The 12,317-nt window shown below is 42.2% G+C and overlaps 1 protein-coding gene across 1 annotated transcript in view; it reads right to left on the bottom strand.

Moving 5' to 3' along the window:
* The window catches only part of LIX1 (limb and CNS expressed 1), a 37,852-nt gene extending 25,535 nt beyond the window's left edge, over positions 1–12,317 (bottom strand). Inside the window, exons 1-2 of the mRNA XM_083404350.1 lie at positions 11,744–12,317; positions 955–1,118 (exon numbers count right to left, since the gene is read on the bottom strand). Of these exons, the coding sequence (XP_083260476.1) occupies positions 955–1,118; positions 11,744–11,852 (273 nt within the window). The 5' untranslated portion in view covers positions 11,853–12,317. The remainder of the gene's footprint in view (positions 1–954; positions 1,119–11,743) is intronic.

Genomic DNA, 12,317 nt, shown 5'->3' with positions numbered 1-12,317 from the left:
GCAGGGCACTCCAGGAAGCAGGGGCCCCTGTTCCCACAAACATGGCAGTCTCTGAGGCATGTGGAACAAGGGGAGTGGTGCTGTAGGAGGCTGAAGCAGGCAAGGGCCCACAGCCCAGCTCCCTAGGTGGGGCTCTCTAGCTCTGGAGGAGGTATGTGATTCCTCAGCTGGGGCAAGCTGAGAGCAGGTGAGGGTCACATGCCTCATCAAGCTCAGATGCTGCAACCAGCAGACACAGGATAAGACGGAAGCAGAGCTGAGGTGCTGTGTCTGCTCAACTGCCCATGTTGAGGGACCTTGCCTGGGATTCTCCTTGGACCTTCATGGGTTTCTACTTTGAGATTGACTCTAGACTGTATCCTGACTACTGAACTCCTATCTTGGCTTACTTGGACTGACCCCAGACTGTGTTTCCTGGACTTGGCTTGTGTGAATTGGCTTCTGGACTTGGGACTTTGTCTTGGTACACCATCTGCCAAGTAGGCCAGAGGATCAGGACACATGGTAATGCAGGGTGGAGACAGATAAGAGTTTTAAAAAGAGTTGGAAATTCTTTTAGAGATGCATCATTATCTATAATATACACTTGTTTTGTCCCACTGATGCATCTCTTGACAGGAGGTTCCTGACATGTCGGTGGAGGGGCCATGCAGGCCACTCTGCCTCCTTCACCCCTGAACCTTCCCATGTGTTGTGTTCAAGAATCAGGGTGGAAGTAAGTCACAAATGCTTTATTCTCAAATAAGCAGCAGCAGAGGAAAACCTGCCCATATGCCCAGACATAATCTGAATGTGTGCATGGTGTGAAGAAAAACTTCCTTTGGTTCCAAACCAACATCATTGGTTGACCCAAAGTTCTAGTGTTACAACAGAGAGAGCGATAGTCATGATGGCAGGCTGAATTACTTGCAGCAGAGTCCTTTTTCATTAAAATGCTTCAGCGTATATTCTTACCTGAAAGTTACCAAAGCAGCTTCCTCCAGGCAGGGTAACATAACTCACAAACGGAGGCCCAGGAGAATTTAGTGACTCGTAGACCACTGTGCCTTCACTTGAAAACACACCTCTCTGTTTCTGTTTGCTCTCCCAGAATTCCTGAAGCATTGCTACCACATTCACTGCCAAAACAGAGAAATGACAATACATTAGTAATGACCGATGATTCTCTATATCTCTATTTGCATGGGAATGAAACTACAACCCTGCATTAAAAAATGATGGATGTCTTTTATAACTTTACATTGATGTCGACATGGGAAAGAAATCTGCAAAGGAAGCCACAGATTAAATTTGGATGTACAATAAATTCATTGTTTTCCCAGGCTGAAGTCTGATGACCTAATCCACAAACTGAAAAGGTCATAGATTTTGGCTGACCAAGACTAGACACAAATGGCCACTTTGTGTTGGCTTCATGGTTAATGAACTAACAATGCATTGCTCCCTTAAATACAGCCCAGCCTCCCTTCCTGGTCTCACTTCGAAGAGAAGCAGTGCTACAATCCTGTCTACAGAGCCCTGCCTAGGATTTATATATAACCCTTTTAAATAACACATTTCTAAGCCTTGTTCAGGTGTTAATAAATATACATCACACATATACAATAGCATGAATGGGAGAAATCAGTCATTGATCTCACCCATGTTGTCCTGGCCCCATTTGCATGCGTTGGAGAAATAAACGGAACAGGTAAGTCCGATAAACATGTGTAGGCTCTCCTCATGACCTGGAAACGTGCACCAACATTCTCCCAACATGTGGTCAGTGGGACAGGGAGACCTGAGGATGTGATGGTTGGGGTAGAGCCAATGGGTGGAATACCACTGTCCATCTCAGGTAATTTTTCATGGAATGGGGTGGCGAGAGAAGTGGCTTTATTTTCCCATATGTGTGTGGATCATGAATTCAGCAGCAAATGACAGATAGCCAGGGTAGAGAGGGAGAAGCAATGTGAGCCAGAAGCTTGGAGTAGGGAGCCTGGAGTTATGTGACAGAGAAGCAGAGCAGCAGGCAGAACACGATGTTTGATGTCTGTTTGAATCCTAGACAGCCCCTATGGGAGAAGCAAGACCCTCTTGGGGTGCTAATGCTGTGAATCCCTTCATCGTAGGCTCAGATTGTAGATGTGTGTGTAAATAAACCATATATCATAAATACACTGCAGTCTCCGCTGTGCCTCATTTCCAAAAGGAAACACAGACCCTGGGTGAGTGCCTGGAACACCCTAGAATCTCACACCACTCAGGGATTGGGGAGTGGCGTGCAACAAAACATTGACTAAAGTCTATTTAAATCTGTGGCACAAATGTGATGGCTTTCCTCTGGCAAATGGCTGATACAGTTAAAGAGGGCAACCTTAGACAATGCCTTGCATGTTGATGAAAAATGTAGCACGTAAAACTACTGGTGGGGAATTAGGTCCCCAGATGCTGTTGAAAACCAATAAATCCAGCATTATAATTCTTTTTTTTTTTCAGAAAGGGCTCAATAAGAGCCTTTATTTTGCATCTTCCTCCAAAGTAGTGATTGGCACTCTAGAAATTCTTTTTTTTTTTTAATAGACCAGCTATACTGAAAAGCTGCTTTCTATGAGAATCATAGAATGTAAATATTGGATTGGTCTCTCACTCAAGGACTTCTATGGATGATCTAAGTGGAAAATATAATGGCTCTGTAAAATAATAGGAATAATAAAAACTGATATGACCGACCTTTCAGAAGGTCATGGAGACCCCTTTCCCCAATTAAACCAAAACTTAAAATGGAAAACAGATGGTTATCTCAATCTGTGATGGTAGAATTAAGCTTTGACACAAACTGAACAAAGGTGAAAACCCAAGCCACAAAGAAATGAATTGTTTTTCCAAATTAAAGTTGTATTCCTCCCTTGAGACCGGCAGACTTTATTAAATGCTTATTTAATGTGCTCTGCTACTTGCTGTTGATGTCTGAAAGTCATCAAAGCAATCTAGTAGATTGAAGCATGATAGGTGACCTGTTGCTTTTACATTCACCAAAGACTTCCCCTGATATTATTTCCTTATTCTTCCCCGCCCCCTCCCAGCTTTGACTTCTGATAATATCAGAACTGGTAACATGCCTTAAAGAATTATATCTGATCGGGGGGGGGGGGGGAGCCCTCCAAACCAAAACTAGTTCAGATTTTTAGATCGGGTCTGTTAAAACAGCACCGCGCCCAGATTTACATCCATCACTCCTCTTTCCCTAATAAGGACACACATACATATGCACACAGGTCTCGTAACAATTCCATTTAAAAGCCATTAAGGGAAAGCTGATATTTAGGGTTTTTTAAAAAACATGTTAAACCTCAACCGTCTTAAACTATGAGTGTGACAAGAATTGTGGTGGTGATATCAAATTATTATACAAAGGATGTGCATAGGTTACCCATGTCGTTAGCTCAATGTAACAACGAAGAAAGTAAAATGGAAGCCTGGGCAAAGAGAATGGCTGAGGGCCAGAGCACGTCTATGCTATAGGTCTGTTTCTAGCTGGTCAACAAGTTTGTGCAGTAGAGGCTGGTCTATGGAGGCTGCCCACATCCAGCCACCACCTGCCTATCTTCTTCTAACCAGGGCTTTTGTCAGCTGGAACTCAATGGAACTCAGTTCCGGCAGCTCTCCATTGCCATTACAGTGGTACCTTAGGTTACAGACGCTTCAGGTTACAGACTCCGCTAACCCAGAAATAGTACCTCGGGTTAAGAACTTTGCTTCAGGATGAGAACAGAAATCATGCTCTGGCGGCCTGGCAGCAGCTGGAGGCCCCATTAGCTAAAGTGGTGCTTCAGGTTAAGAACAGTTCAGGTTAAGGACAGACCTCCAGAACGAATTAAGTTCTTAAGCCGAGGTACCACTGTATAAGAGAACAAGGGTCATGGTGAGTTCCGGAACCTCTTTTTCTAGAAAAATACAACTGCTTCTAACACATCCACTGTCTGTCAACTTCCTCCCTTCCCCCAGCTTAGTCTCAGGGTTGTCCTGAACTCAGCAGGGTAGAGGATGGGCACCAAACGTTTTGATGTCCTATTATGTCAGCTGTGGGTATCTATTATATCCAGTATTGGCATGAAACATCACAGCACTAAAATCTGAGAAACCCTTCTGCTTGCTCTTCAAAAGCCGGCCCTGGAGCTTGTGTAGTTGGGCCACATCCACACACATTTAAAGCACAGGGCTTCCCCCAAAGAATCCTAGTGACCGTAGTTTGTTAAAGGTGATGGCAACTGCAGCTCTGTGAGGGATAAACTACAGTTCCCAGGATTCTTTGGGGGAGAAGCCGTGTGCTTTAAATGTGCTTTGAATGTATGGAGACTTAATCTCCTGCACCCACCTGCAAATGTGTGTCAATAGGTAATATTTTTTTTTTTTTAATGGAAAAAGGAAGAGGTGGGGAGGTGATCACGAGACAACAGGGCATAGGAAATGGTCCACCATGAATGCTCCCCTCCCCACTAACAGGATCAGCTCCATACAAAGAACCTTTGTATTTTTCGATTTAAACAAACAAACTCAGCTTTTGAGCAATAGATAGTTACGAAGGAAGGCACTAAAACAAGAATGTATCATGCCAAGATTGCAAATAAACAGGACACACAGTGCCCAAAGAACTTAGCAGTGCCTTTTATTTTAGAAGAGGATTATCCAAGCAGAGGTTTTGCAATCTTCCTGGCAATGTGGAACAGAGCCATAACCCTGGGAATATTTCATTGTCACAAACGATCCGTTTATAAAGAACACACACGGTAAGTATTTCCTGCTTAGTCAGTTTTATACTTTAAAAGGGCTTTCAGAAGAAGAGTTGTTTTAACTAACTTGTCAGACTATTATTAAATAACCATTTGACTGCAGAGAAATATACATTTCATATTTGGGTTTTTTAAGTTGTATTTTTTTTAAGTAAAAGACTATATTTTTTTTTGTCGCAAGGCTACTAAAATTGTCTTCTATTTCCTCAATCAATCTATGACACATAATCAGTAAAACCATATCATTTAAACAAATACCATAACTTATAGGCACACCTTCTTACAGCTGCCTCCCATTAGGGGCTATAATTTAACACACACCTCGACTGAAGCTGTAAAAGTTGGGCTCAGTTTGATACATGCAGATTGTTTAAATGTGTAGAATGAGAAAAAGCAACGCCATGGGGCTGAAACAGTTATGTTACATGGATGTAAGAGATATAATATTAATTCGGTTGCCATGTTGCATTTTATAAATCAAAATGCTGTAAAATGTGCACATGCCTATAATTCCCTCATACTGCTAAGACCATAAGTTGGGCTAATCTGTCACTGATATGTCTCCAAGTTTCATGGGACTCAGTTGGGTCCTGTCCCCTCTTGTCAGCTCCTGTTGGGCTTATCTGGTGGTTAACAGGGAGTGCTCTGAACAAAACAGGGCAGCAAGGTCTAAGCTACCAGTTCAACTTTCCACATGCCTTGGAGCGACAGTACGCCATGGGCATTGTGGGAAATGTAAATAGCAACTAGACCAGTTGACCAGTGCTGATCAGAGCACTGAGACAAGAGGAGGAGGAAGAAGTCAAGGGGCAGGGGGTGCCCAAGACGGGCCAGAAGTGGGCTCCTACTTGATACTGGGGTCCCAGGAGCTCCCAAAGATGCAGAGGGCCAGCACCACCATGCTGATCTGCATATCATTATGGGACAGCTTTAAGTGGTGTGAGCCTGAAGTTACAAATATACAAAGCAATTGATTGGTGGAGGGTCTGGACAGACTTATATGTGGGCCTTGGGACCATAACCACTGTCATAAATTGCCTCACATGTTGCCTCAGTCTCCATGGCACTACTGTATCATGAATGAGTGTGTGTGAGAGAAATTCTGTTTACCCCAAAGACCCTTATTCACCACAACCTAAAATTTCGCATCTATATGTTCATTACAAGAGTATGACCTTCCATTTGTCTGAATCATCTTTGGTCATATTCTCATCTACCATTACCAAATCCCTGACTTCATTTCCAAACCATTCTTGCTTAGTTCCATCCTAAGGCCCACCCTTCCCAACTTCACAAGATGAAATATGAACAAGGCACTCCCCAGTTCACGGGTCAATCTCTTAGCCACTCTTAGCTACACCAGAGTTTTGCAAGAGATGCATCCTGAGCACTCCGTGGACAACTCCTGGAGTCCTCAGGTGTCTTTGAAGAGGATTACAGTGAACCTGTGCATCAGAACAGGGTGGATTGTTCAGTTGCTATAAAACGATAGGAGACAAATTTTAAAGTGATTTAGGGGATACTTTCGAAGTTTACACTTTCTCATCCCAAACTGCTTTTAAAAAGCGATCTCTTTCAGAGTCAGGAGGGCAGTAAAACCCCAGCGAGGTACAAGAAGAAAGTGGAACCATTCAGCATCTCCCTATTGGCCCACCCTAGTATGGTTTGCATCTCTCCTCTCATCCCTTTACAGCAGGAATGGGAAATCTGTAGCCTTCCAGCTGTTGCTGGACTCTACCTTCCATCAGCAGCAGTCAGCATTGCCAATGGCCAGGGATGATGGGCACTGCAGCCCAGCGAATACTGGAAGATGACAGGTTCCATATCCCTGCCATATATCAATATGGATTCATTTCTGAAACACACACACCTGCTGCTTACATATCTAATTTGTTCCTCGAAGACAAAAGAAGTGGATGCATAGTCATCCTCAGCTTAGAGCAGATATTCCCAAACTTAGATCTCCAGCTGTTTTTGGACTACAACTCCCATCATCCCTAGCTAACAGGACTAGTGATCAAGGATGATGGGAAACATAGTCCAAAATTAGCTGAAGACCCAAGTTTGGGAAACACTGGCTTAGAGTATAGTACTGTTTCATCAGATAAGATGAATATACTAGAACAGCTGAAACAGTTGCTTGAGATTCCTGATTAATGAAGGCAGTCAAATGAGGGCCAGACTTTACACCTGGGATGGAGAACCTGTGTCTCAGGATGTTGTTGAACAACAACTCCCAACATTCCTGGCCATTTACCATGCTGACCGGGGCTGATGGGAGTTGAAGTCCAACAACTTCTGAAGAGCCACAGGTTCTCTAGCCTTGCTCCACTCATTGCCTCTGAACTGATTTCTGAAGCATCCAGTTATGTTTCTACTTTCCTGGCTTCCCCTCTCTGGAGGACTTGAGTTGAGGTCTTGAAGCTTTTCCACTGCCCTCAGCTTGAGGCAGTTATCAGTGATTTATTCCCAGATAATCCTTTGTGTAGCTGTTGAGCATCAGCGTGTGTTTCCACTTCTCCGTGAGGTCTCCTGGTGGTGGCCTTGAGGATCATGTTATTTCAGAAGGGGATCTTGGCTCCCTGCCTGTGCAGGCCTCTTGCCAAAGACAATTTCAAAACTAGCATTAGGACCCCTGAACAAGGAGTTTCATGTGTCTTGAAATTGGCCCAGGCGCTCTCATTTGTGCATTTCAAGTACTGCTCTGATCCCAAGATGATTAATAAAACAATAAATATGAAGAATGATGGTGGCCATGCTTATTCTAGAAAAATCCATAAAGACTGTGGTCATCAGGCTGCCATTTGATGAGGCCATGGATATTTGTTTGTGGTTTTTACAGATTATGTAATTGGCCTACAAACAAGGGTAAACCTGGAATTATTGTAAGGCATAATTCCCTTTCAGTTTGCAGAAAGCCAAACCACTGAGAAATTGAAATAGCCTTTGCATGGAGGGTTCACGAATTTGTAGGTTTCTAACCTGTTTTTAATTCAGTTACCTCTGGCTGACCTTGGAACAACCTGAGTCAACCGTAACACATAAGCACGAATAGCTTGAGACACTGAAGGAGGACTCTGTCCATGTGTCCCACCTCCCTATGACAAATGGATCTGGTCTGTGGCCGGTACAGGCCTCTTAAAGGGCTTTCTGAGTAATGTTTTGGGCCTCTTGCTGCTTGAGAGACTATTTCCTTGCTTCTGTGAGTGAGCCCTTGCAGGGGCAGGTTAATGTTCCACTCTTGCCCCTTTTTACCTCATCTGGGCTGGTTTTGTGATACAAAATACACAGTACATTTTAGCTGCCCCTCCTTTTTTGTAAAAAACGAGGGAACTGCTCATCAGTTGTATTATGCATTTTCTCTCTCATCTCCAAAGTAATTGGCTCAAATAATTCAGAAAAATGAGAAGATTGTAAAGGGCTGATCGTATAACCGCTTCATGATGAAAATAAGCTAAGGGCTGTATCCAATTCTAGTCAATGCCCTGCACATGTCCTTTTTTTATTGCTCACATGATGATATCAGAGCGGTCACACACAGCCCTGCATTCCATACTTTTTGTACCTCCCTGCTGAAATCCCATTACATTTTCATACCACCAATGTTCTGGGCTTTTTAAAATATATATATTGGTCCTGCTTTTGTTGTGCTGTAGTCTTCCAGACAGCAATAATATGGTAGCACTGGGGAACCATCACAGAAGTAATAAAGCAGAATAAACCCACCACTAAAGGACTATTATTGTGTCAACTACATAGTGCAGAACACACCTGCCATAAAACACCAGTTGAGTGCTCCTTCCCACTGAAATTGGCGGGCACTACTAATTTTGGTCCATTAATTTCAATGGGTTTACTCTGAGTAGAACTGAGCTGTATATAACCCCAAGTCCTTTGAGATTCCACAGAATCCATCTTCCCTTTTACTGTTGTCTAAGGATGCTCATGCCATATCTGTAATGCTGCAGCACTGAACAAGTCTTGGCCATGAGGACCTTGGTGGTCAGGTCATGTAAGTGCAGTATTATCTTTCTTTCAAAATAGCATAACAACGTGCTGCTTGCTTCCTTTATGGCTGGGATTGGGAACTGTGATCACCAGTTGTTGTTGGATTCCGGCTTCCACGAGCCTCAGACAGCAGATCAGGGATGATGGGAATTGTAGTCCAACAATATCTGGAGGGACACAGGTTCTCAGTTCCCACTTTAAGGGATTTACACAGCAATCCTACTGCACAAAGAGTACTTGGAATTAGTTCCATGGCTATCAAAGGTACTTATTCCCAGGTGATTAGGATAACATAACAACCTAATAATATGTGGTCTTTAGTGGTGATACTCATAGAACTCACATCTTGTTGTTTCCCTCTGGCTTATGGAGCTAGAGAATGCTATTGACCAAGCAAAGCAAGGCTTCTCATCTGGTTTCCTGTTTGTAGCAACATATCTCCCTTAAACATTGATACTGAAACAGCATCTGGTATATGTGTTCAGGGCATTTTAAGTTCAAATACTAGTCTGTTCAAGACAGAATTTGACATCTCAAGTTCAGCCTTGGTTATAGTGTGATGGTGATAACGCCAAGGTTGCAGGTTTGATCCTCATATGGTACAGCTGCATATTTCTGCAATGCAGAGAGTTGGACTAGATGATCTTCTGTGTCCTTATAAACTCTATGACTCTATGAAACTCCTGTTTGACTCCCACATACATTTCCAAAGGGGCAGAAAATATGCAGAAAAGCAGCATACGATACATCTGCCCTGAGCTTTAAGATAGGGCCATGAAACTTGTTGTACATATGTGATTTTACATAAATCTCCATTTCAAGTTTGAATACTGGTAAGAATGATTTCAGGAAAAGAGAAAGCAAAGGGTTGGCAAATACCATAATTGTAGGAACAAGGATTTAATCCTTATAGGACCTTATATACTGAAACTGCTGGGGAAGTGAATGGGAAATATAAGCAGCCTTTGGGATTCATGTAGATAATAGAATTCTTCTAAATAAATAACATATGTATAAATACTACTACTACTAGCCTTCCATATACATTTCTCAAGGTGATGTAGAAAATACAATAAGCACAGCCATAAAACCATTAAAGACAACACAGAAAAGATCAGTAAATTCATGTAAAAAACAAGTCCATACAAACCCATGGCAGACACTTATATTGAAAGTAAGGTTTCTGAAACACTGATTTACTGGAGGTTCATCCTCTTCTACATCAATGTAGAGACTGATAGCATTCAGCTGGCTAAAGCCTGTTAACAGGATGCAATATATTCAATATATTCTAGTGGGAGGACTATTTTTTTAATGGTTAACCCCACTTTGTGATAAGATTCCATTGAAAATGGTATTCCATCCCCATGTGCTTTCCTGCTTTATTGTAGCCATTCTTCCAGCCCACAGATCTGTGGGTGGTCACAATAACTTTGTCTGAGAGGCCAGTACATACATTTTCAATCAAAACCTTGTCAGATGATCTTCAGGAATCTGCCACAATGGGAGGGGAGGGGGGAAGTTCCCCACCTTTTCTAGATCAAATCCTTTGTGCTTGTGGGATGTATCTGCCTCCACAAGGTTTGTTAACTGCTGCTTAACGTGGGACTGAAGCAATGGCATTGAGTTTTCCTTCTGGGTGGCCTCAGGAGCTGTATTTGTGTTTATCTGTCTAACTCTTGATTTCTGTCAAACTATGTATGGAATAACTGATACACAACTTCGCTCTCTCTCGCCAGCTGCTTATTTAAAGTCATTCATTCCATGCTCCTTTTGAAAGAACACAAAGGGCTGATGAAGTTGCTAACTCTTACCATAGCTCCTGACAAAGAAATTAAGCAGATACTTTCAAAGAGTGTCTCCCCCATAGTGCCGCAGAGTGTAATATAGATAATAATAAACTTTCTCTGCGAAATGTTGCCCAGCAAAGGCAGCGTAGTGATTTTTCTGCAATGTGACTGAGTAATTTAGACTAATATTATAACTGACAGTTTTCACAAATTATGAAAAAGCAATGAACTGAACAAAAAAAACCATGCTGATGGAAAAGGTGAGACTACATTATTAGTCTGATTCATCACGATAAATTCTGGGGAATTTTCAAGTTGGTTTCCTCTTTAATATATAAGGATTTTCTCTTCTAAGCACAGTCAAGAGATTTTGGGTTGCATTCTGATGCCCTCTTTTATATGAATTAACACCTTGTCCTATAAAGATCACAGAGGGACCCATAAACAATGCTTTAACTAGAAAGTAAGCAGTGTCTGCTTAAAGGCAGCAAATTGAAGCTGTTTTATAATGCAATTGTATGCATGTCTACTCAAAAGTAAGTCCTACTCAGTGCTTACCTGCAGTCAAGTGTGTACAGGATTGCAGTCAGTCTGAGACACTGAGACCTTCTTGGAACTTAATTTAACAGACTTTAATACAAATTTTATTGAACAAACAGCCTCAGTATTTATAAATAGGATTGTTTTCAGATGCAGTTTGAAGCGTGCATGTGACTTGTAACTAGCATTATTCCTACAAATAAATAGCACATGAGTTACGATGAAAGAACATATGTAAATCTTAGTATATAGGTACAATTGTAAACGGTAAACAGTTTGGCATGTTTTCAGGCAAAACTTTATAAAACATATAATCAAACTCTTCTAGGATTTGAAGTGTGTACGTATAGTACATTATTCTGTGATTGCAAATATAGTACTCAATTCCGCCCCCCCTCCAAGTTTTACTACTACACAGCATATCTACTCAGTTGTAAGACCCACTGAGTTCATTTGGGCTTACTCCCATGCCAGTGAGAATCGCAGCACTAACTCTTGCAGGAAAAAAATATCTTGATAAACATCACACACAGAGAGAGCAGAGCATTTGATGGGCTGATCTATACAACATCCCTGTTACAGGTTTCTGTCTGACTCAAATGCAAAGTCCAGAAACTTTGTTTTGGTACTTACAGTCTTTAAACGCAAGTGCAGGGTCCCTGTGAGGCAGGACTTGGGAGATTATATGCTGTAGAGATTCCAAGGTTCTGTCCATTTTGGGCTGCCTTCTTGCAGACTGCATCCACAAAGTGTCCACCACATGCCTGAATTCTTCCAGCCCTGTCCTGAATTTATGCAGCTCATTGATAAACTGGATTACCAAAGAATCTCCCTCAGCATCTGCCAATCAGACATTGCCCAGATTCAAAAGACCCTTCAGGGGGTCCTCCTCCCCAGCTCGCTTATCTTTGTTGTAGGCTGAGCTAATTAGCTGGGGAGGCTGGTTGACAGGCTCCTTCCTCCTTGCTTTTTCCTCTGTTAAACACACCCACCTACTGGCTAGCTGGAGAAGGAAAGCATGCGAAAGACATTCCTCTCTTCATCCTGACATTGACTAAAGCTCCTGAAGCAGACAATGTTGGACTTTCTGCTGACTTAATAAGAATTCATCCCCACTGTATTTTTTTTTTAAATAATAACTGAGGAAAAGGGAAATGAGAAGATTAATATGGGATAGCTCGACGATGTCTTACTTTATGTACTGCTG

The sequence above is a fragment of the Podarcis tiliguerta genome, assembly GCF_965153285.1.
Source record: "Podarcis tiliguerta genome assembly, chromosome: 11".
Taxonomy (NCBI): Eukaryota; Metazoa; Chordata; class Lepidosauria; order Squamata; family Lacertidae; genus Podarcis; species Podarcis tiliguerta.
This window is presented reverse-complemented; position numbering and strand designations above follow the sequence as displayed.